Below are 24533 nucleotides of genomic sequence, written 5' to 3' on the forward strand. Positions count from 1 at the left end.
CCACACCTGTGGGAAGGGATTACCTGCAAAACCCAGCACAGGCCCCTGGGCCAATCACTGAAAGAAATTGCAAGCATTTGCCTGCAGGCCCTGCATGACGATGCGTTTCCGTAAAAGCAGCTGGAGGTTTGTTAACGGTGATTTTTTTTTTAAGCCCTTAAATGGTGGTCGTCTTCTGTTCAGGGGCCCCCACTCTGAGGTCCCGGCTCCTGAAGGTCCAGCCCCTCTGGTCACATGGCGGTACACCTGCTGGGGGTGCCCGGGCCGGCGTTTATTTTCCTCCGGATGCTTTCTGCAAAAGACGAGACCCCTGTTGCCTCATGTTGCCTAAGGGCTGGTTTCAGGTTTTCACTGGCTGCCAGAATTTGTGTTAAAAGAAGAAGCAACAGTAATAGTTAACATTTTGGAAGAAGAAAGAAGTTATGCCCAATTCCTCCACTCTGAAATGACTCTTTTCCTGCCCTGCCTGTGGCAGCTGTGCAATGGCCAGCATGCCAGGGGCTTTCCTTTCCCCTCGGGAACAGGCTCTCCATGTGTTTCCTGTTGCCACGTGACTAAGGTAGCCTTCACTGCTACTGGCGACTGCCCGATACCCCATCCTGTGGTTTCCCGTAAAGCGCCGCGCCAATCAGCATTACAGTGTGGAAGGCTTTGTCATCAGAGCTGGCCTTGTTTCTAATGGGGGGGGGATTGGTGCTAGAACCTACTGTCCCTCTGCCTGACGGTCCCATGGGATGCCCTGAATACCAAGCCAGGCTTTTGGGACTGACAATTTTCTTTTCTTTTCTTTTCTTTTTTCATTACAAGCTCCATTTGTTTCCTCCTTTTTGTCTAATAGGTGGAATTCAAAAGTTGGGATGGCATTGGAAACTTTGAAATCTGACTGGCTCAACTCATATTAAGCCAGTTCTGGCCCGTAGGTCTTAATAACCTTTTGCACTCGGATGTCGAGTGTGACTCGACACGGTTAGCATTAGAATAAAGGAATCGAGAAAAAAGCAAGCGAGTGCAAAGGGTTAATGTTTGTAAAAGAAAAACAAAACAAAACAAAACAAAAACTCTGCAGGCTGTTTCAGCTTTATTCCAAACTTGGGGGAGGTGGGGGATCAAGTATGGAAGGCTGGAGAGGAAGAGATTGTAGCATCCTGGCTCTGGGGCTGTGAACATCACAGGGATCACCTGGGACAACACCCTCCTTGCACAGGTGGGGAGACCAGGGCCAGGAGGCACTGTGATTTGCTCAAGGCCTCACCTGAGTGCCAGAGAGAGGCAGAGCCGGGACCAGGAATCTGGAAGGTTCAGAGCCAGCGCCACGGCACTGGGGTTTGAGCAGCCTTGGAAGGCTCTGCCGCAGTCCAGTGGCGGCCACGCTGCTCTGACCCTGGGGCCGGGCGCTGCCCTGAGCAGGAGCTGGGCAGGGGACGCTCTTACCCGCCAGGTCCCTCCTGCCGATGGCCACGAGGCCCTCAAAGAGCACTTTGCTGGGGTTCTCACCCGCCGTGGTCACGCCGTGCAGCCAGATGAGCAGCATCCGATGGCCGTGCTCCTGGAAGCTCTTGGTGCCTGGGGACCGTGAAGGAGAAAGAGAAAAGCAAAAGGAGTCAACCTGGCCCACGGAGCACGAGCCAGATCCCAGCACGTGTCTATGCAGCCCTGACTGCCTCCGGAACGCCAGCCTTCCTCTGCTCTAGAGGGGTTCAGCCCAGAGAAGGGGAGGGCAGGGGCAGAGCCGCCTCGGGTAGGGTGCGGGTGGAGGTTTTGTGTTGGGAACCCTGAACCTCCCCAGCCCCAGGCTTCCTCCTGAGCATCTACCACGCATGCTGTTGGTGTCACTCTTAAGAGAGAACTGGCACTCATTGTGGGACACGATGCACAAGGCGGTCGGCGTCATCTCTGGCTGCGCAGGACAATCTGTGCCTTGCCCGCTAGTGGCCCTCCTCGAGGAGAAGTCGGCTTAGTCAGCGTCCGAGCTGGCCAGGTTCTTTCCCGGCATCAGTGGTTCCCGGCCGGACGTGCCCACTGGGAACACCTGGGAACACCTGGGAACACCTGGGAAGCTGCAGGAACTATTGACACCTAGGCTCCCCTCCCTCCCCCAGCTTCCCACAAGCGTGGTTCTGGGAACAGCTGGGCACTGAGTGGTGTTACCGCTTCCCAGGTGATCCCAAGGCACAGCCATGTCTGGAAATAAGTGTTCACGCCTTCAGTGCCGGTGGTGGGGTTGACTAGTTTCAAACTCTGTGACTCGGTCTGCTCTCCCAGGCAGGGCGATGGCGGGCCAGCCATGGGTCCAGGTCAGTCCTTTGTGTCTGACCTTCCTCCCCGGGGCCCTCAGCGGCACTTCCTCAGGGGCTGCCCTCGGCGCGGCGCGGCAGTTTCACCCGACCTGTTTGTTCACTAGCCTCTGTCCCCCAGGGCCCTCTGTCGGCTGTGAAAGCTCGTGTCTGTGATAGTTTACTTTTGGATACCCTGCTCTATTCCACTAACTGGTTTGCATATTTTTGTGTCAGGTGTCTATATTAGTTATTTTAACTTTATAAATGATTGAGTCTGGTTGGGTTAGATCGTCTTCACTCCTCCCCCCCAGAATATTCATTTATATGTTCCCTGTTTATTCTTTCAGTCAAGCTTCAAAAACCTCCTATATTCATTTGATTAAAACTAGATCAGCCCTGACCGGTTTGGCTCAGTGGATAGAGCGTCGGCCTGCAGACTGAAGGGTCCCAGGTTCAATTCCAGTCAAGGGCATGTACCTTGGTTGCGGGCACATCCCCAGTTGTTTCTCTCTCATCGATGTTTCTAACTCTCTATCCCTCTCCCTTCCTCTCTGTAAAAAAATCAATAAAATATATTTTAAAAAAAACTAGGTCAAAGTTTTAATCTAATTTGGGAAAAATCAATATCTATAAGATATTTCCAGCCAGGAATACAAAATGTCATTCCATTTACCCAAGTTTTCTTTTATGGCTAAACTAATTTTTATTGTTTTATTAATATGTCATTCATATTTCTTTTTATAGACACACATTATTATAAAAGTAATATCTTTTTTAAAATGCCTCTATATATTTGGCCCACTTATTGATGGTACATAGGAATACTCTGGTGTTTTTATATTTTATCATATATTTAGCCATTTCATGGAATTAAATTTTGTTTGTTTGTTTGTTACTCCTCACCCGAAGATATTTTTTCCATTGATTCTTAGAGAGAGTGAAAGGGAGGGAGGGAGAGAGAGAAAGAGATTGATGCGAGAGAGACACATCAATCGGTTGCCTCCTGCCCACGTCCCAACCCGGGCCAGGATCAGGCCTGCAATCCGGGTACGTGCCCTTGACTGAGAACCTTCAGTCTCTGGGCCGATGCTCTAACCACCAAGCCAAACTGGCCAGGGTTGAATTTATTTTTTAATGTTTTAATTGATTTTTTAGAGAGAGAGGAAAGGAAAGGGAGAGAGAGACAGAAACATCAATCAGAAAGAAACATCAACATCGATTGGCTGCCTCCTTCTGGGGGGATCGAGACTGAAACCTGGGCACGTGCCCTGACCAGGAATCGAACCGGCCACCTCTTGGTGCCTAGGTCAATGCTCAACCACTGAGCCATACCGGCCCGGCTCATTGAATTATTTTATTCTAAGAGCTTTTCAGTTGATTCTTCTGGACTTCCTGTGTATATAATTATAGCATCTGGACTTAATAAATCTCTCTCTTCCTTTCCAGTGTTTGCACTCATTTCTAATTCTGTTTCATGCCTTAGTACCAGGGCCAACATTTTCAGATACCCGTTAGGTAATAGTGGTCACAGAGCTCCTCTTCTCTCTACTGGGAGTGCCTTCAGTTTCCTGTATGAACCGTTAGGATCAGCTCCGGCTGATTCACGAAGACTGTGAGGTTCGCAGGACAATGGGGCGGGGAAAGCAGAGGGCATGCCGGTGCAAAGGCCTGGACGAGTGAGAAAAGCACGCCGCGTGCTGGCAATGGCACGTGGCTTCACGTGGGCGGCACAGGCTTTTCCCCCAGAAGCACAGGAAACAGAAGCTACCTCAAGCGCCCCTACCCCTCCACCTGCTGGCTGCTCTGGGGTGCCAAGGCGAGGGGTACCTGTCCACTGTTGCTCGATGGCATGGACGTGGGCCTCAGTGAACTCCCAGCAATACGCGAGCTTCTTCCACTCGTGGGGCCGCAGGTACCTGGAGGCCAGTCGCCACAGCACAGCGCGAAGCTGCTGCGTTTCCTGCCGATGGTCCTGCTTAAAGGTCACCCTCTTCCCAGCGAGGTCACGGGGGTCCCCGAGTGAGAGGTGGTCCTGTGGGGCAGATCCCAGAAGTGCAACAGGGGTTTCTGGGGGGAATCCCTGCCAGGCTCTCCCTCGTGATCCTGGGCTGGGAACTGGGAAACGGTGTCGTGGCCAACCTGGGCTTCCTGGCTGCTGCTCTGGTTTCCGCCTCGATGCCTTGCCTTGGCCTCTGGGACCCGAGCTGCTCACCCTGCTCCTCCATCCAGAGGTCCTTTCCTCACCGCCCTGCCCCTCAAGCCCATTGCCACAGTCAAAAGGCCACCCAGATGCCACCTCTCAGGAAGGCTTCCCCATTCCCCTCTTTTCTCTGTTTTTACGCGGTGCAGGTGTCAGAAGGGCGGCTCAGCAGTTGTGGCTAAAACCAAACAAGGCACTGGACTTGCCACATCCCAACAAGCAGTGAAGGGTGAGGGGACAATTCTTTCTATGCAGAGCCAGTGATAAAATGAGAGGTTACAAAAGAATTACATAATAGCATAAGCTAACCCACAAAGGCCTCTGCAAGCCCCTCTAAAGGAAGAGGATACAGAGTTCCGGTTGTTGAAAAGCTCATGGTGAGAAAGGTCACCCTGGGGTCTGCATGTTACTTCCCGGTCAGCAGTGTCTGGCCAGTCACCTGTGAGGGGAGGACCTGGGAGCATGGCTCTCACCCTGGTAGTAAGAAGCCGTTTCTTAGAGCAGGGTTCTCAGCGGCATCTCCGTGCATCAGATCACCTGGGAGCTTTAAGAACTACTAAGCTTCATCCCCAGGCCAGAGATTCTGACTGAATTGGCCTGGGGATGGGGGTGGGGGGTAGGGGGGGGAGAATTTGTGATTCTAACTGCACCTCTGCCCTAGAGTTGAGAGCTTTAAAGACTGTTGTGGTTTAACATTAAGCACATAAACAAATCATTTCGTCAAACCCTTCATATTAATATCCTGGGGTTACATTTAGGGGTTGTCTGTTGTAAAGGGGTGGTAATGTTTATGAGACTCTTGCATGTCAGTGAGAAAGAATATCTCGTGATTCCTATTGAAATTGGTTATCCACCAACTGATTTGGAATAGTGATTTTTTTATTTTTATTTGAGAGGTGTAGAGAAGTTTACAAAGTTTGTAAACAACATTGGAATGATATTTGAATGAAATTCACTTTATTTATAGGTTTAACTTATTGGGTTTACTAGGATAATTTTTAAATTGAGGAAGCATTTGAAGTACGTGAAAAGAAAATCTATTATATTAAATGTATTCATTCACTTTAAAATGTTTACAATAGTTTAATTAACTAAATTCATACAGGAGCCAAACACTAATCAAAAGGCTTCTTTGAAAGTGACTATTCAAATTTACTGGGATGCATAAATAGAATAACAAGATTTATAAAATAAACTTAAAATTTACAGAAAATTAGTTTTTTAAAATTATAATAAATTTAGTATTACTTTTTAAAATGGAAGTAAATGTAAAAAATCATTTTCTGTGTATATAAACAACCCTCAAAGACACCAAAAAAAAACAAAACACAACCCTGCCCCACCCCCACTTGCTGAGAACTAGAACAGCAAATGCCTGGCCTTCCTCAGCCACCCTTCTTTCCCAGTTCCACAGCAGACATCACTAATCAATCCCAGCACACTTTCCTCCTGGGTTTAGGGAGTTGCCTGGATACAACACCCCAAGCAGTAATTCCAATCACCCGGAGATGGCAGCGATCTAGGACCAGCCAGCCATCTCTTTCCTCACACCTGCACGCATGCATCTATTCATCCCCCAACCAGGAGCCAGAGCAGCGTCCTGTAGTCTCTCCACACTGGTGTGGGTGCTCCCCATCGCAGGCCCTCACAAACCTCCCTGGTGGGAGGTAAGGCAGGGATTACTACCGCCTTGGAAACTGAGGGGCCCCTGAACTGGTCAAAGCCAACTCCACCCGGAGCCCAGGTCGCTCCCTTTGTGCAGGGCCCCAGTACCTTCTCCCATTGGTAGAAGCGGTCAGCTTTTATGATCATGTCCACCAGGCTGATGTGGTTGCTGCGGGCGGCCACGGCCAGGGCGGTTTTCCCTTGCTGCAAGCAGAAGCGAGGAGGGAAGCCAGAGTTTCTACAGGAGGGGTGTAAGGTGACCTCTAGCCGGGACCACAAACCCTGCCGCCCAAAGAAAGTGGTTTCCAGCCACCTATACTTCTTATTGGAGAGGAGGAAGGGTTTCTGGTCATGAGGAGGGAGGTGGGGAAGTCACGGGTAGAATAAGCAGTAATAATCATTCCAGCCACCACCTCCTGTGTTCTCTAGAATTTAGGAGGCCTTGGTGCTTATGGAATGCAGCCTGCATAACACTTCTACGTCACCTGTGAAACAGGTGGTACCAGCCCCACTCCTCACATGAAACCAGAGCCCAGAGAAGGGGCTTGGGCTCACTGAGGCAAGTTTGCCTATGTCCCCACATGTCCCCAGCCCTTGGATCCAGGCCTCCCAATCAGGGCTGGCCTCAACCACCCCCAGGGATGGGAAGCTCCTCTTCGAGTTTGGCCAGCTGCCCAAAGGCCCAGCTCAAAGCAGGGAGCCCCTCCCAGGTCCAGCCTCAGAGCCTGGTCCTGCCCAACCCTCCTCACCCCATCCCAAGGGCCTTTTGCAAATAACCTTCCCCTCACAAGCCTCATACTAGGTCTTCACTCTTCTCAGACCTCCAGCCACTGAGGACGTAGTCACCCCACCGGCATGATGTGCTGAAAAGCGTCCCCCTCCCCCACCAGTGACTCAAGGTGCCCAGAGTCTGATGGGGCCATGAAACAGAGGGCTACCACATCCTAGGCCTAGAGAACAGGAACGGGAGGGCCAAGGGCTGAGGGCCCTCCGAGGAGGCAGGGGAAGGCAATGCAGCAGGAAGGCTTCCGGGAGGAAGCTGCATTCGAGGTGGTCTGTAAAGGAGGGGAGGCCCTGGACACTCTGAAAGCTTGAAAGGGAGGCTGGCTGTGAGCAGAGGTACCTTATCGCTCAGGTTTAAGTTAACGCCCGCAACCAGGAGCATCTCCGCTATGTCCTGCCTGGCGTGCTCTGCGGCAAGGTGGAGGGGCGTCTGCTGCCTCTGGAAGAGAAATCAGGGGACAGGGGAATGGAAGGGCATGGAGAAGTGGCCTGTGCTTAAAGCCGGGACAGGACCAAGGTGGGTCCACTCCCGGTTGGGCCTTAACAACGTTTCTCTAAGAAGTTATGAGGAAGAGTGAGCTGGGTTTAATCGTAAGCATAATACCAGAGAAAAGTTGGTAAAAACAAAAAAATACTGCTCACTAGCCCACCCAAGTCAACCTCTGTGATGATATTTCTTCTAGGCTTTTTTTTTAAATGCAGAATGGCCCTAGCCGGTTTGGCTCAGTGGATAGAGTGTCGGCCTGCGGACTGAAGGGTCCCGGGTTTGATTCTGGACAAGGGCACGTGCCCAGGTTGCGGGCTCCACCCCCGGTAGGGTGCGTGCTCGAGGCAGCTGATCAATGATTCTCTCTCATCATTGATGTTTCTATATCTCTCTCTCCCTCTCCCTTCCTCTCTGAAATCAATAAAAATATATTTAAAATAAAATAAAATAAAATGCAGAATGTTCTTAGTTTGTTGGTTTTACATATTTGAGACCATCCTGAATATGCATACATTTTGCACCTATTTTTATACCTATCATAACACTTTACACATATTATCAACTCTAATAAACACCATTTTAAAAAATCTCGAGAAACCAAGATGGCGGCATAGGTGAAACACCTAACCTGCCGCCGGGCACAACAATTTCAAAGGCACAACTAGAGGTCAGAACGGACATCGTCCAGAACCACAGGAGAGCTGGCGGACTGAAATGCCCACAGCTGGGGGGAAGGAGAAGGCCACGAGGACAATCGGGGGAGCCGTAAAAGCCTGAGGTATGGAGAAACTGGCGGAGACACGAGCACGCGCGCCTGCGGGGAGGATGGAGCCGGAGAGGAAGGGGCGGCTGACGGCCTGGCCGGCGTTCACTGGCAGGAAGGAGATAAAGGCTCTGGAGTGCGCTAAGCGCCGGTTCCGACTGCACTGAGCGCCAGTTCCGGGCAAAACCCTGGGAAGCCAGGCGCAGGCTGGGGGAATGAATCTGGGCTGTGGGGCGCAGGCACAGAGGAGCGGGGGAAGGCAGAGCTCCAGAGGCGCGCACGGGAAGGGGCGCAAAGGACGGACTGTTGCCTGCGCCACTGAACTGCCCTAGCGGGAAGGAGACATAAGCTCAGGACCGTGCTGAACCCCAGTTCCGACTGCACTGAACCCCAGTTCCGGGCGAAACCCTGGGAAGCCAGGCGCACGCTGGGGGAATGAATTTGGGCTGTGGTGGCGGAGGCACAGAGAAGCGGCGGCTCCAGACGCGCACACTGGAAGGTTCGCAGAGGACGGACTTTTGCCTGCGCCACTGGGTGGCCCTGCTGGGAAGGAGACAGGGACGCCAGACTGCGCTGAGACCCAGTTCCAACTGCACTGAAACCCAGTCCCAGGCGAGAATCTGGGAGTCCAGATTCATTAGGGGAGGGACTGGACTGTTTGGCAGTGGGCGAAACTTCAGGGCGCGTTTCTCTCAGAGGTGTTTGCAAGGAATACAGAGGGACACAGACACAGGAGCCTCATAGGGCGGGGCTGACAGGAAGCCAAGGTTGTAGGCTCCACCCTGTAGCTCCGCCCCAGCCAAGCTGAGCAGAAGCTTTTTCCTGCTGAGTGCCTCAGGTAGTGGCTGACCCACACTACATTGGAGACCCAGAAACGAGGGCATCTAGTGGTTGGTGTGAGATGACACCAGATTTCAATCACTTGCATAAGGGAGGCATTCTAGAGGCAGACTCAGTGAGCGCCAAGGCATTGCTGCATCAAGACCCGGCCCACAAACATGTCTCCTGCACAGCAACTCTTCCTATATAGACAAAGAGGGTCCTCACGGCCAATTGGCCTGGAGGACAATTCCTCCCAGTGACACCAACAACAATCAAGACTTAACTGTACAAAGGAGGACCAAGATGGAGACATAGGGCGGCAGCCTGATCGTTGCCTACCACAACAATATTGAGACTACGACGGGAGAGCAGAGCAGACACCAGCCAGAAAGACCGGGGGGCTGGCTGAGCAGGTGCTCTACAACTAGAATAAAAGAGAGGGGTACGCAGGATGATGCTGATGCCGGTGACCCAAAGTCCACACTTTAAGAACTATGGCTCAGGCGACACAATGGTGGCCTGGAACGTGCTCGGCGCAGTTCCCCCGGCGGTCTCCGGCTGAGGGGACGGCTCCACTCGCTGCCGAGCACGGACAGACGAGCCCCTGGGAGACATGGGGAGGGAGACTCCGTGCTTGCTGACCTCCGAGTCCTTCAAGAATCTCAATGCCCCAAAGTGGCCAGGTGCGCACGCTCAGCGACTGGCCACCGTTGCAGACCCAAGGGCTGACGCAGCGACACCGGACCAGCCCACCGCCGGGCACCGGGCACACCACAGCCTTGCCGAGCCCGCCGCCCAACGAGTTCTGCGGCAGCCGCCCTGGAGCTCTGAGAAAATGACCGAAGGAATTGCTGAGAGGGAATTGACCAACAGGAATTGGGATCAAGAAGACGAAACCCCGCTGAGACCCGAGTCCAGGCGAGCCTGTGAGCCTCTGGGCTCAGATGTGGTCACACGCCTCTGGGTCTAGGTGAGGCCTCACGCCCCTGGGTTTGGGTGAGGCCACGCACCCCTGGGTCCAGGTGAAGCTGGATTCCGGGTTCGGGTGAGGCCATGTGCCCCTGGGTCCGGGCGAATCTGAACCCTGGGTCCGGGTGAGGCCGTGGGCCCCTGGATCCGGGTAAGGCTGGGTCCCGAGTACGGGTGAGGCCGTGAGCCCCTGGATCCGGGTGAGACCACGCGACCAGGGGTCTGAGAGAGGTAACGCGCCCCTGGGTCCGGGAGGCTTCGTGCACCTAGGTCCAGGTGAGGCCACGTGCCCCTGGGTCTGAGAGAGGCCACGCACCCCTAGGTCCGGGCGAGACCATGTGTCCCTGGATCCGGGTGGGGCCTCGTGCACCTAGGCCCGGGTGGGGCCGCGTGCCCCTGGGTCTGGGGGAGGCCAGGCGTCCCTGGGTCCGGGTGAGACTGTGAGTCCCTGGATCCGGGTGAGGCCTCGTGCGCCTAGGCCCGGGTGAGGCCACGTGCCCCGGGGTCTGAGAGGCCAAGCGTCCCTGGGTCCGTGTGAGACCATGTGTCCCTGGATCCGAGTGAGGACGCGTGCACCTAGACCCGGGTGAGCCCAAGTGGCCCTGGGTCTGGGAGAGGCCAAGCGTCCCTGGGTCCGGGTGCGACCAGGTGTCCCTGGAGCCGGATGAGGCCTCGTGCACCTAGGCCCGGGTGAGGCCACGTGCCCCTGGGTCTGGGAGAGGCCAAGCGTCCCTGGATCCGGGTGAGACCATGTGTCCCCGGATCCGGGTGAGGCCTCGTGCACCTAGGCCCGGGTGAGCCCAAGTGGCCCTGGGTCTGGAAGAGGCCAAGCGTCCCTGGGTCCGGGTGAGACCATGTGTTCCTGGATCCGGGTGAGGCCTCGTGCACCTAGGCCCAGGTGAGGCCACGTGCCCCTGGGTCTGGGAGAGGCCAAGCGTCCCTGGGTCCGGGTGAGACCATGTGTCCCCGGATCCGGGTGAGGCCTCGTGCACCTAGGCCCGGGTGAGCCCAAGTGGCCCTGGGTCTGGGAGAGGCCAAGCGTCCCTGGATCCGGGTGAGACCATGTGTCCCAGGATCCGGGTGAGGCCTCGTGCACCGAGGCCCGGGTGAGCCCAAGTGGCCCTGGGTCTGGGAGAGGCCAAGCGTCCCTGGATCCGGGTGAGACCATGTGTCCCTGGATCCGGGTGAGGCCTCGTGCACCTAGGCCCGGGTGAGCCCAAGTGGCCCTGGGTCTGGGAGAGGCCAAGCGTCCCTGGGTCCGGGTGAGACCATGTGTCCCAGGATCCGGGTGAGGCCTCGTGCACCTAGGCCCGGGTGAGCCCAAGTGGCCCTGGGTCTGGGAGAGGCCAAGCGTCCCTGGGTCCGGGTAAGACCATGTGTCCCTGGATCCGGGTGAGGCCTCGTGCACCTAGGCCCGGGTGAGCCCAAGTGGCCCTGGGTCTGGGAGAGGCCAAGCGTCCCTGGGTCCGGGTGAGACCATGTGTCCCTGGATCCGGGTGAGGCCTCGTACACCTAGGCCCGGGTGAGCCCAAGTGGCCCTGGGTCTGGGAGAGGCCAAGCGTCCCTGGGTCCGGGTGAGACCATGTGTCCCTGGATCCGGGTGAGGCCTCGTGCACCTAGGCCCGGGTGAGCCCAAGTGGCCCTGGGTCTGGGAGAGGCCAAGCGTCCCTGGATCCGGGTGAGACCATGTGTCCCTGGATCCGGGTGAGGCCTCGTGCACCTAGGCCCGGGTGAGCCCAAGTGGCCCTGGGTCTGGGAGAGGCCAAGCGTCCCTGGGTCCGGGTGAGACCATGTGTCCCTGGATCCGGGTGAGGCCTCGTGCACCTAGGCCCGGGTGAGCCCAAGTGGCCCTGGGTCTGGGAGAGGCCAAGCGTCCCTGGATCCGGGTGAGACCATGTGTCCCTGGATCCGGGTGAGGCCTCGTGCACCTAGGCCCGGGTGAGCCCAAGTGGCCCTGGGTCTGGGAGAGGCCAAGCGTCCCTGGGTCCGGGTGAGACCATGTGTCCCAGGATCCGGGTGAGGCCTCGTGCACCTAGGCCCGGGTGAGCCCAAGTGGCCCTGGGTCTGGGAGAGGCCAAGCGTCCCTGGGTCCGGGTGAGACCATGTGTCCCTGGATCCGGGTGAGGCCTCGTGCACCTAGGCCCGGGTGAGCCCAAGTGGCCCTGGGTCTGGGAGAGGCCAAGCATCCCTGGGTCCGGGTGAGACCATGTGTCCCTGGATCCGGGTGAGGCCTCGTGCACCTAGGCCCGGGTGAGCCCAAGTGGCCCTGGGTCTGGGAGAGGCCAAGCGTCCCTGGGTCCAGTGAGACCATGTGTCCCTGGATCCGGGTGAGGCCTCGTACACCTAGGCCCGGGTGAGCCCAAGTGGCCCTGGGTCTGGGAGAGGCCAAGCGTCCCTGGGTCCGGGTGCGACCATGTGTCCCTGGATCCGGATGAGGCCTCATGCACCTAGGCCCGGGTGAGCCCAAGTGGCCCTGGGTCTGGGAGAGGCCAAGCGTCCCTGGGTCCGGGAGAGACCATGTGTCCCTGGATCCAGGTGAGGCCTTGTGCAACTAAGCCCGGGTGAGGCCACGTGCCCCTGGGTCTGGGAGAGGCCAAGCGTCCCTGGGTACGGGTGAAGCCAGATCCTGGGTCCGAGTGAGGCCGTGCGCCCCTGGATCCATCCGGGTGAGGCTGGGTCCCAGGCCCGGGTGAGACCACGCGCCCCTTGGGTATGGGTGAGGCCACGTGCCCCTTAGTCCGGGTGACGCCGTGCCCCTGGGTTCGGCCGAGACCAAACCAGAGGGAGTCGGACCTCCATTACCACCATTTGTCCACCATCCAGAGCTGAGGGGTCAGTGCTGACATGTACACATAAGGAACTACTGGACATTGAAATTGGGTCTCAAAAGAACTGTTGGTCCAGGGGGAAGCTCGTTACAGATTGATTCACTTGCCTGTCAGCATAACTATTATTGCTCGTCTCACATTCAGTTCTTATTAGTATATATCTAGTGACACATGATCTCGTTCATCTAGGGGAAATGATGAACAACATAGACTGAGGAACAAGAACAGAACCAGAAGCAAGGAGGCATCGATCGGACTATCGGGCCTCAGAGGAAGGATAGGGGAGGGTAGGGGGAGGGTGGGGGGAGGGGGAGAGTTCAACCAAAGGACCTGTATGCATGCATATGAGCCTATCCAACGGTTAAGTTCAACAGGGGATTGGGGCATGCGTGGGGAGAGGGGTGGGATGGGAATGGGGGGATGAGGACAAATATGTGACACCTTAATCAATAAAGAAATTAAAAAAAAAATAAAAAAAAATAAAAAAAAAAAAAAATAAAAAATCTCACCCAAGGATATGTTTGTTGATTTTAGAGAGAGGAAGGGAAAGAGAGAGAGAGAGATTGATGTGAGAGAGAAACATCCATCAGCTGCCTCTTATATGTGCCCTGACTGGGAATCGAACCCACAGCCTTTCAGTGTATGGGACAATGCTCCAAGCAACTGAGTCACACCAGCCACGGCAAACACCATTTTTAATAGCTCCGTCATAGTCTATGTCAATACTGTAATTTACCTAACCACTTCTCTATTATGAAGTATTTGGCCCATTTTCAAACTGAAGACTGATAATGCTGCAATGAATATCTTTGTGCAGGAGCTCTTAATATATTTCTTGAAGCTCAATTCTCAGATGTAAAAATAGTCACAATTTTAATGGTATATGCTATCTCCTGCTAAATTGCTTTCTTCCCCTAGTGGTGTGTATGTGCTGGCACTGAGGAATACATGGGTAGGAGGTGGATTGAGGGAACAGGGGTTTAAAAGGGCTCCTGACTGATCACAACTTCAGGACTTGGAGGCCTCGTGTTATTACACAAGACTGCCCTAGTCACCCCTGCCCCAGGATTCTCCCTGGGGGGGAGTGGGGGGAGTCAATGAAAGGAAAAGGTTGAATGTAGGAAGGTGTTAACTACAGAGTTCATATATATATATTATGGGAAAAACTTGAAAACAACCAAAATGTTCAAAATAATAGGGGAATGGTTAATAAAAATGATGCGACCACTACCGTCAACAAATCAAGCTATAAAAGCAATGCCTTAGCGTTGGGCCATCTGGTAGACTGCAGCCGAGCCCAGCCAGTCTGGGAGGGTGCCCAGAGACTCCGTGGGAACCAAGTGGTTTCTGTAGCCACTTACATTGTCGGTGGCGTCCAGGTCACTGCCAGCATCGATGAGGAGCTGAACCAGGGTGGGGAAGTTGTGCCTCACAGCGAGATGCATTGGAGAGGCTCCCTGCTGGGGTGAGGGAGACACAAATCAACTGATGGGTCCCTCTTGGGACTGCCGAGCAGGAGGTGGGTGCTGGGGGGTGAGAGTAGGGAGGAGCATTGATAGTGCTTCTGGGTTGGATGGGTGGCCTGAGGCATTCACAGCCCCCTCGCCTGAATCCCTGGGGTCCAAACACTGAACCGCAAGGTGGGTGGGGACCTGAAGACCCAAGTTTGAGACTTAGCTATGTCAGGACCTCACACTGTGACTTTGGGCAAGTCCTTTTCCTTCTCTGATACTCTTCATCTGGCAAGTGATGTTTGCCAAGGTCCCTTCTAGCAACACCTTAATGTTCTCGGATATCCCATTTAACCCACACATGAACCTAGAAAGTATATAAGGATGGTATTTTTATTGGTATTTTCATCTTACAAATGGGAACACTGAGGTTCAGAGAACTTATGCAACTTGCCAAAGGACATAGCTAATAGATACCTTGTGTTAGTGAACTTTCAACCCCTGGCACCTCGGTAGATGCCTGTTACCTACTTATGTGTGATATCAATGAATGAGAGAGCTGGATGTGACTGGAACCGAGATCTCACTCCAAGTCCAACACTTATCCAAGGCCTTGCTCAAGGCTAGAAGACTCCCTTCCCAATGGTCCCCTGTGACCCCTGACTGCATGACAAAGTGAAGATACTGCCACTGTATCCCCCTCTCTAGGTCACACACATACTGTGCAATAGTACAAAGCCAGTAAAATTGGTAGTATAGGTCTATACTGATTAGGGAACTACACCCTCACATATTGAGTATAAAAAGGTTATAAAACAGAACACACACACACATACAGCAAGAATGCCCACTGTTGCCCTAACCGGTTTGGCTCAGTGGATAGAGTGTCGGCCTGCGGACTCAAGGGTCCCGGGTTCCATTCTGGTCAAGGGCATGTACCTTGGTTGCAGGCACATCCCCAGTGGGGGGGGGGGGGGGTGCAGGAGGCAGCTGATCGATGTTTCTAGCTCTCTGTCCCTCTCCCTTCCTCTCTGTAAAAAAATCAATAAAATATTTATATTTTTAAAAAAGAATGCCCACTGTTGCCATTACTAGTTTAGGACAGGAAAAAAACGGTTTATAAATATTAGAAAAGATTTTCCCAGCCAGTGTGGCTCAGTGGTTGAGCATCAACCTATGAACCAGGAAGTCGAGGTTCGATTCCTGGTCAGGGCAATCGATGATTCTCATTAATGTTTCTATCTTTCCCTCTCCTTTCCTCTCTGAAATCAATAAAAAATATATTTTTAAAAAGATTTTAATGATATCAGTATTTGTAGGCAACCTGGTTGTTTTCATCTAAACAGGTTAAAATAGTTATTACCCCCCCTCCCCCACCCAAAACGCTACTAGAATTAATTTAAAATAGAAGACAAAAACACTCAAGTAATTGTAATCAATGTAGCTCTCTGGTGGGTGGTGTTGATAATAAGGAAGGCTACAAATGTGTAGGGGCAGAGAGCAGATGAGAAATCTCTACCTTCTGCTCAATTTTGCTGTGAACCTAAAACTGCTCTAAAAATAACGTCTATTAAGAGAACCAAACACACCCAGAATGATCAATGTCAAGGGACCCAGGAGCCAACTGAAAGGGCGCCCGATGGTCAAAGCTGAGACATTTGAGCGACAAAGTAACATCGGATTATAAAAGGATCTCAAGAAGTAACTCACAACAAAAGAACTTAAAGTAGGAAAACGATTAATGGTTCAGAGTCAATAGTAATCTAAAACAATAACAAGGAATCACTTAACTATAGAAGAATATCTAATATTGGTGAAAGGTCACTCATAAATGACTGGAAGCTATGTGGTGTGATGTTTTGGGAAAGCAATTTAACAACTTGCACCAAATCATAAGATCTTGGGACAGAGCAGGAGTTGCCACAGCCCCAGGCTGAGACAGGGTGTGGAACCGAATCTGATGAGTCAGTACCAGAGCTCGAGGAACAGGAGTCCGCACAGGCAAACCACACAACAAGCCCGGCCGGCAGCCGCTGAAGTCGATGAAGAGCCAGTCAGTAAACAGAGCCGGAGTGAAAAGAAGGCGCGGAAGGCTGGGTCCCACCTGGGCCTTCGAGAGGTTACAGAGGTTATAAAGGGTCATTATCCAGAAATCTAAGAATATCCTCTTTGTCATCGCAAAACCAGATGTCTACAAGAGCCCAGTTTCAGATACCCACGTAGTTTGGGGGGAAGCCAAGATGGAGGATTTATCTCAGCAAGTCCTGCTAGCTGCTGAGCAATTCAAAGTTCCAGGTGAAGCTGTCTCAGACATTCAAGAAAACACAGACTCCAACTGTCAAGAGGAGAATGAAGAGGAAGAGGCTGATGAAACCAGTGTGGGAGTTAAGGTCATAGAATCGTTCATGTCACAAGCACATGTGTGTCAAGAGCAAAGTCAATCCAAGCCCTGAAGAACAATAGTAATAATATTGTAAATGCTATTCTGGAATTCACAGCGTAACCATCTGAAAATGAGGACTTGTCTGTTTGTTTGTTTTGGAAGGAGTGATTGCTGCTTGGTTTGAAATTTGTTCTGTTTCCATCATTAATAAGCATTTTTGTGGGATTTAAAACAGGAATCATAAAAATGTTTTTACTACCTGACCTGGAAGTCCTGCTTGGAGAATACATCTATAATGCAAAATAAATGAAAAGTTATGCCATAAAGATGTTCATGAAATCATTCTTTATAGTTGCAAAGTCAGCACCAACAGTTGAGGATCTGTTCGATGTGATGTGGATAGTGGACCACATCTGTCATGGTCAACACCTAAAAAATGTCTACCAGGGAAACTCTGCAGCAACACTGGGCACCTGGGCTCGGGAGACTCCACTGGACTGGAGTCAATTCTGGTGTCTTGATGGGGAAAACAAATAAGCATCCTCCTTGCAGAAGTCTGCCTTATTCTGGATTTATTCTAGAGGTGCTACTACTATGAGGAGAAACAGAGAGGAGATAAAGAAAAGTCATTGCTTTACTAGGGTGTCAGGATTAAGGATGCCCCTTTTCTCTATATTCTAATGAATTGTGTTATACTGTTTTTTACAATAATGTTATATATTTTTTAACATATTTTTATTTATTTCAGAGAGGAAGGGAGAGGGAGAGAGAGATAGAAACATCGATGATGAGAGAGAATCATTGATTGGCTGCCTTCTGCACAGCCCCAGGGAGGGTGAAGCCCACAACCCAGGCCTGTGCCCTGACCAGAATAGAACCATGAACTCCTGGTTCATAGGTTGATGCTCAACCTCTGAGCCACACCAGCCAGGCTACAATAATTTTAATAGAGTACTTATTTCAGCTATGTGAAATGACCTCTTTCTAATTTAAACAATAGATAGTTCCTCGTTTGTGTAAAGGGAATAATAATAGTGCTTATCGATATGGAAACAGAGGCCCAGGGAGGTCAAAGCTGCTTGCCCAAGGTCATTCAGTGTGAGTGGCAGAGCCAGGTCTCAAAGCCAGGTTGTCTGACACCAAAGTCCAAGTCTTAACCACAAGGTTATACTGTTGCCTATGGTACACTGCATGTGCCACAACACAACAGGAACAATGTGGAAACCAAGAGGCTAAATCTGGAATAAGATCATTCCTGACTCAATGGATACATGGGAGGCGAACACGAGGAGATACTTCACTTGGAAGGCAATGCAAGCGTGGTTTCTAAACCTGTCCCACTGAACCTTATTTGACTCTCTTCCGCGCTGCCAGCTGGCCCCCATCCTAACCCCAATCAATGGGGTCATGGGAGACTTTGGGGTCATGGGGACCCCCTTCAGTCCAGGTCCCCACACTTACATGATCAGCCACGTTGGTGCAGCCCCCTGAGTGGATGAGGGCCCGGGCCACGTCCTCGGAGCCACTGAGAGCTGCATAATGGAGGCAGCTCTGCTCTTTCTAGAGGAAAACAGAAATCAATGCAATGCCCTACGGACCCTTCATAGCGGGGTTTGCAAAGCACTTAGGAATTCATTATTCCATTTTTCTCATAACCCCTCCCCCTCTCCCCACCCGCTGGGACTATTATCCCCTTTCAACTCTCAGGCTGAGGAAATCAATGACTTGCCCAGTCCTGGTGACAGTGAAAGGAGCTCACAATGACCTCAGCCTTTCCTTGCCTCCTGTCACAAACTCCAGAACACAGGCCAAAGGCTGCACAATTTCTTACCTGGTAACGACACCCAGAGTACAGACTCTGAGGAGATGGTTTTCAAAGAAGGGGACAAATAAGATTTGCCAGTACAGGGCAAACCCCAGCACAGTGCACATGATAGCGAACGGTCGACTGGTCATTCTGGTTGTTCCAGTCATTCAGCCATAATGGTCGCTTAGGCTTTTATATATATAGATTATTCATACTTAGAGTGGTTTAACGTTGATATTATTAAATTTGCATTTGCCATCTTGCTATTTATTTTCTTTTTTGTTAATCCTCACCCCGGAATATTTTTTCCATTGATTTTCAGAGAGAGTAGAAGGGAGGGGGAGAGACAGAAAGAGAAACATCTGTGTGAGAGAGACACATTGATTGGTTGCCTCCCCATTTCATAGTTGGGAAAAGAGGCTCAGAGAGGTTAAGTAACTTGCCCAGATCACAGCAGCTCAGCAGTGGAGAAGCCAAGACCAGACCCTGGGCCTGCTGCCTCGTAGCCTCTGTGCACACAATGTTCTGGAATCATTGTGGCTGTTACTGCTGACGCCGTTACAACTCAGCAGCCCAGGGCAGCCATCCCAGCCCAGGGCACGTGTAGGAGGCAACCGATTGATGTGTCTCTCTCATATCGATGTTTTTTCCCCTCTCTTCAACTCTCTCTAACAACTAATGGGCTCAGCCGGCATGACTCAGTGGTTGAGCATTGATTTATGAACCAGAGGTCACGGTTTGATTCCCGGTCAGGGCACATGCCCGAGTGGCGGGCTTGATTCCCAGTGTTGGGCATGCAGCGGGCAGCCGATCAATGATTCTCCCTCATCACTGATGTTTCTATCTCTCTCTCCCTCTCCTTTCCTCTCTGAAATCAATAAAAATATTTTAAATAAATAAATAAAAATATATGGAAAAAATATCCTTGGGTGAGGATTAACAAAAACCTCAGACATGCAATCCAACGAAGTAATTACTTGGTTATGTGGAAGATGAAGGAATAGAGCTATTTAAAAGTCCGCCGTCAGTCGTGGGGAGGCCTGGCTACCTGAGTGAGGGCATTCACGCTGCTCCCAGCCGCCAGGAGGAGCTGCACACAGTCGGGGTGGACCCCTTCAGCAGCGGCGTGCAGGGCGGTCAGACCCTCCTGAAACACACGGGAGAGGGGAGCGGTAGGGGGAGGGCAGGAGGCTGAGGCCAGGACCTGAGACCAGAGGACACCCTCCTGCCAGGCTCCGGGGCTCGGAGCTCTCCACTGCCCTGCTCCTAGGACAATGACCCCATTATTTGCGGTTCCCTAATCCCTGCCCCTGGTTTTCTCACTTTGAGGGACAGGTGGTACACTCATCCCCTCCTCCACCCCTCCGCTCAGGCTCTCCCGCCCTCCAAGCAGCCTCACCCCGCTCTCTGTCCATTCCCTCCTATTCCAGGAACCACCCCCGCCCATCCCGGTCACGAGACTTCTCCCTTCTGTGAGCACACACCCTGTGCATGACTTCCTGGTAATCCCTCTTGCCTGGTGCCCCACTAAGCCTGGAGTTTTGTGCCGCGGCTTAGCTTTTTCTGGCGGGCTGTTGGTTCAAGAACATACCCTCAGCTTCCAGCTTTAGGGCCTCTATGGGGGAAAACCACGGCCTGGGGGTTCCCTGAAGGCAGAGAGTGAGTGTCACCTGTTTCTGCATCATCCAGGTGGCAACTCACCACATTCCTCTCCTCCAAGTCCAGCCCGATGTCCACGAGTTGCTGCAACACAGCCAGGTGGCCCCGGCCAGCGGCCAGGTGAAGAGCCGTGTTCCCGTCCTGCAAGGAGGGGCTGGTAGAATCACACACCTCCCAGGCTCTGAGGGCCTGCTAGAGCCACCCCTTATTTTATAGACATGGAAACGGAGGTCCAGAGAGGGAGTGACATCTCCAGGGTCACAGAGCAAGTCCGTGACACGCTGCAGCCCTGAATGCTGGGCCAAAGCCATCCTGCTCCTGAGAACCGTACCGAAAACTACAACCAGGGCACTGCCAAGGGCCAAGTCCTGGTCTCTCTTTTTTTACAATTCAAGGCAGACACATACTTAAAAATATATATATCCCTACTTTCCATGCTCCTGTCTAAAACCGGCCCCTCCCTGGGGACTGCAGACCACCCTCCCTCCTTCTGCTCAAGGCCAGGCCTCCAGCCTCTGCCGCCTTGCCTTTTCCCAAGGCATTATTAGCTTCTTGTGGAATATTGTGGCCCACCCTGGCCACACACTTAAAACTGGGACTCCACCCCTGTCCTCCTGATCCCCTCATCCTGCTCCACTTTTCCTTCTCCATAGCACCGCCGGCCTTCTCATACCTTTATGATTTACTTGTATCCCCTGCTCATGGTTTATTGTCTGACGCTATTGGCAGAACGTAAGCACCACAGGGTGGGGATTTCTGTCCATTTTGTTATCTGGTTTCCCCAAGTGCCTAGAATAGAACCTGGGCACACAGCAAACTCTCAATAGACATTTGTTTGATCCTATATAATAAAGAGTAATATGAAAATTGACCATCACTCCAACACACAAGATGGCCACCCCCATGTGGACACAAGATGGCCGCCACAAGATGCCCGGCAGGGGAGGGCAGTTGGGGGCGACCAGGCCAGGGGAGGGCAGTTAGGGGCAATTGGGCCAGCAGGGGAGCAGTTAGGTATCAATCAGGCTGGCAGGGGAGTGGTTAGGGGCTGATCAGGCTGGCAGGCAGAAATGGCTAGGGGCAATTAGGCAAGCAGGCAGGCAGGCAGGTAGGTGAGCAGTTGGAAGCCAGCAATCCTGGATTGTGAGAGGGATATCCAACTGCCCGTTTAGGCCCGATCCCACCGGGGGAGATCCAAGCCTAAACGGGCAGTCGGACATCCCTCGAGGGGTCCCAGATTGGAGAGGGTGCAGGCTGGGCTGAGGGACACACACACACACACACACACACACACACACACACAGACACACACATGCACGAATTTTGTGCACCGGGCCTCTAGTGAGTAAATAATGTGATGGGAGCTTCACATTTGCCTCTTGGAACTTGAGAGCCAGAGGACTGGTAGTTGCCTCACATGTGAGAAGTACAAAGGTGACAGTGACAGAACCAAGAGGCTCCATGTGGTGGGGCAGAAGGCACAGTGTTCTTTGTATTAGAAGTCCCATGAGGGCAGCCTGCTTGGGGTTATCCTTAAAGGGGTCTCACTACGAAGGACAGCTGGAAGGAGGCTGAAGGGCCCCAGCAAAGAGGAGGACAGCTGGAAGGAGGGTGAAGGGCCCCAGCAAAGAGGAGGACAGCTGAAAGCGGCCAGAGATAGGTATGTCCCTAAAGAGGAACCACAGATGGAAGATCAGGGCAAGGACCCTGAGGGACCACAGAAGCATCCAGAAGGGAAGATGCAGCCTTGGCCATTCCTCACACCCCAAAGGCCCCTGGGACACATCTCGCTGAACCAGTCATAGGGGCCTCCTCACTCAGGCTCCTTCCTCGCGCTGGCCTGTCTCATTGCCTTCATGAGGGGTGGACATTCCCATTTAAGCACAGATCTTTAAAAGGCCCGATGAGGATGTGAACGTATACCAAAGCCAAAGCAGCACTTAAAAGAGTTGAAAACAGCCCTAGCCAGTTTTGCTCAGTGGATAGAGCGTCGGCCTGAGGACTCGAGGGTCCCAGGTTCGATTCCGGTCAAGGGCATGTACCTTGGTTGCGGGCACATCCCCAGTGGGGGGTGTGCAGGAGGCAGCTGATGGATGTTTCTCTCTCATCGATGTTTCTAGCTCTCTATCCCTCTCCCTTCCTCTCTGTAAAAAATCAATAAAATATATTTTTTTTAAAAAAGAGTTGAAAACATGCCCTGCTCCCCCATCATAGATCCACATGTACATAAAACAGCTATACCTATCTTATGGGAACAAAGGTGAAACATTTAAATTTCTTTTATGATGACAGTTATATCATATTAATAAACAAAAAAATCCCAACAGCTTTGTTCTGCTTCTCTCCTATTTCTCTGCAAATGTGCATTTAGCGGCCTAGTCAGCTCTCTGCAGCAAGGATCAGACTGTGGGAATGTGGCCATAGGGTTAAGTCTCCTTGATCAAAGAAATGCAAACGAACTGACAAGGGCCCCCAGCTAGCAGGGCAGGGCTTTCTTCTTCCTTCTGGGGTATTAATATCCACATCCTGCTCTTTGAAGCCGCAGGTGGCAGGGACCCCTAAAAGGGCACTTGAATTCTGCCTGGGCAGGGCAGGGGGGTCAGAGACAGGAGAGCCAGGCAATAGAGTGCTTGGCCTGGGGCCCAGTGACCTCTGCCCTCTGCAGTGGGGATGCCCAACCTCTCCCTATCAGCTGCTGTGAGGCCCTATCAGCAACTCCTCGATGTACCCAGTGGAATTAATCACTTCCTCTGGATGCTCAAAGCCTCTCTACCATTACAGCACCTGTGGCACAACGTGTGTTGTCATCAGGTGGGACAGCAGGAGTCAGACCTTCAGTAGCCCAGAGCCTTGAAAAGCTCTCTTTGCTGCCCTCCCCAGATGAAAATATTCCTCATCTGAGCATACAGAACTTCACAGGGGTGTGCAATTTTAAAGGCTTCTCTCTAGAATTTCTGATTGCAGGCTTCTGAGCAAGTTCATCAAAGCTGGGCTAGTCGGGCTGGCATAACTCAGCGGTTGAACCTCCTGTGAACCAGGAGGTCATGGTTCTATTTCTGGTCAGGGCATATGCCCTGGGTTTCGTGCTGATCCCTAGTAGGGGGTGTGCAGGAGGCAGCCAATCAATGATCCTGTCTCATCATTGATGTTTCTATCTCTCTCCCTCTCCCTTCCTCTCTGAAACCAACAAAAATATATTAAAAAAAAAAAAAAGCTGGGCTTTTCTCATTCTCTGGTTTTGGTGTTCTTGCTCTCCTGGGCCCCGAGTGCAATCTTTTTGCCTCCGGAGTGATGTGTCCTGGCAGGGGCTGTCCTTTCCCCGCTCTGTAACCCTGCTTCCTGGCTCAGTGCCTGGCACAGAACACAACCATCTCCAGCCATGTTTACAAAATGAAGGGAAGCAGCCTAATCTGATTCTCAGGCCCCAACGCAGCCTTTTCATCCCAAGAGGATGAATGCAGACAGATGAATTCAGTGCAGACCTGAGGGCTCAGTGCCCCAGGAGGCAGCCTAGTGAGGAGAGGAAGCACAGGGCTAGGCATCAGGATGCTGGCCCCAAACCCAGCTTGGCCTTTGCCTCGCTGTGTGACCCAGGCCAAAGCAGTCCCCTCCCTGGCTCTCAGTTTCCACATCTGTGAAGTGAGAAGGCTGAACTGGCCCCCGATGAAGATGCCTTCCAGTTCTAAGACCCTGCGATGTATTTGTCTGTGAGCTCTCTGTCCGAAGCATAGAAATAGGACTCCTATTCCAACCAAGCACGTTAATCAGAGGATTAAAAACGGAGTTCATCTCTTTGTTAGAAGCATTGTTTAGAATCTGCTGCAACATACACTGAGTGGCCAGATTATTATGATCTCTGAACATATATATATATATATAGAGGCCCAGTGCATGAATTTGTGCATGGGTGGGGTCCGGCCAGCCTGGCCAGTGTTATGCCCAGATTTCAAGATCCCCAGAGACCACCAGGGAGCTGAGTCCGATGCAAAAACAAAGAGCCTTTATTCAAGCTCGAGCCCGGTCTCTCGGCACCTACCGATGCAGCGGTGGGATGCAAAAGAGCCCAGAGCTCCAGAAGTACAGCAATTTTATGGGGCTTGGGGTCGGGTGATGGGGTGATGCTCGGACCACCGAGTTGGCTGATTCTGATTGATTGGGTGAGGACTAGGGTCCGGTTACACAAAGACAGGAGGTGGTTAGTATTCTTTTGGCCTTTGGTTATCTCCCTTTGTATTCTTATTGGCTGATTTAAGGGCGGGCTGGGTAACTGACACATTCTGTGCTTTTTCTCAGAAAAAGGAGTCATATCAGGGACATAGTTACACAGGATGGAGGATACAGTACATTTTGTACTGTCCTGCTCTGCCCTTTCAGCCAGGGGGAGGGGACATGGGTGGTTGGCCGGCCTGCCTGCTGGTCAAACTCCTGGTCGAGGGGACA

At 52.3% G+C, this 24533-nt stretch overlaps 1 protein-coding gene across 1 annotated transcript in view; it reads right to left on the reverse strand.

Annotated features, from left to right (window-relative positions):
- Positions 1 to 230: 230 nt before the first annotated feature.
- Positions 231 to 24533, reverse strand: part of ANKDD1A (ankyrin repeat and death domain containing 1A) — a 39387-nt gene continuing 15084 nt past the window's right edge. Inside the window, exons 7-15 of the mRNA XM_028141934.2 lie at positions 20136 to 20234; positions 19483 to 19581; positions 18089 to 18187; positions 14155 to 14253; positions 7265 to 7363; positions 6250 to 6345; positions 4104 to 4308; positions 1432 to 1563; positions 231 to 292 (exon numbers count right to left, since the gene is read on the reverse strand). Of these exons, the coding sequence (XP_027997735.2) occupies positions 231 to 292; positions 1432 to 1563; positions 4104 to 4308; positions 6250 to 6345; positions 7265 to 7363; positions 14155 to 14253; positions 18089 to 18187; positions 19483 to 19581; positions 20136 to 20234 (990 nt within the window). The remainder of the gene's footprint in view (positions 293 to 1431; positions 1564 to 4103; positions 4309 to 6249; positions 6346 to 7264; positions 7364 to 14154; positions 14254 to 18088; positions 18188 to 19482; positions 19582 to 20135; positions 20235 to 24533) is intronic.

Source organism: Eptesicus fuscus, chromosome 5, assembly GCF_027574615.1.
Source record: "Eptesicus fuscus isolate TK198812 chromosome 5, DD_ASM_mEF_20220401, whole genome shotgun sequence".
In the NCBI taxonomy this organism is placed as follows: Eukaryota; Metazoa; Chordata; class Mammalia; order Chiroptera; family Vespertilionidae; genus Eptesicus; species Eptesicus fuscus.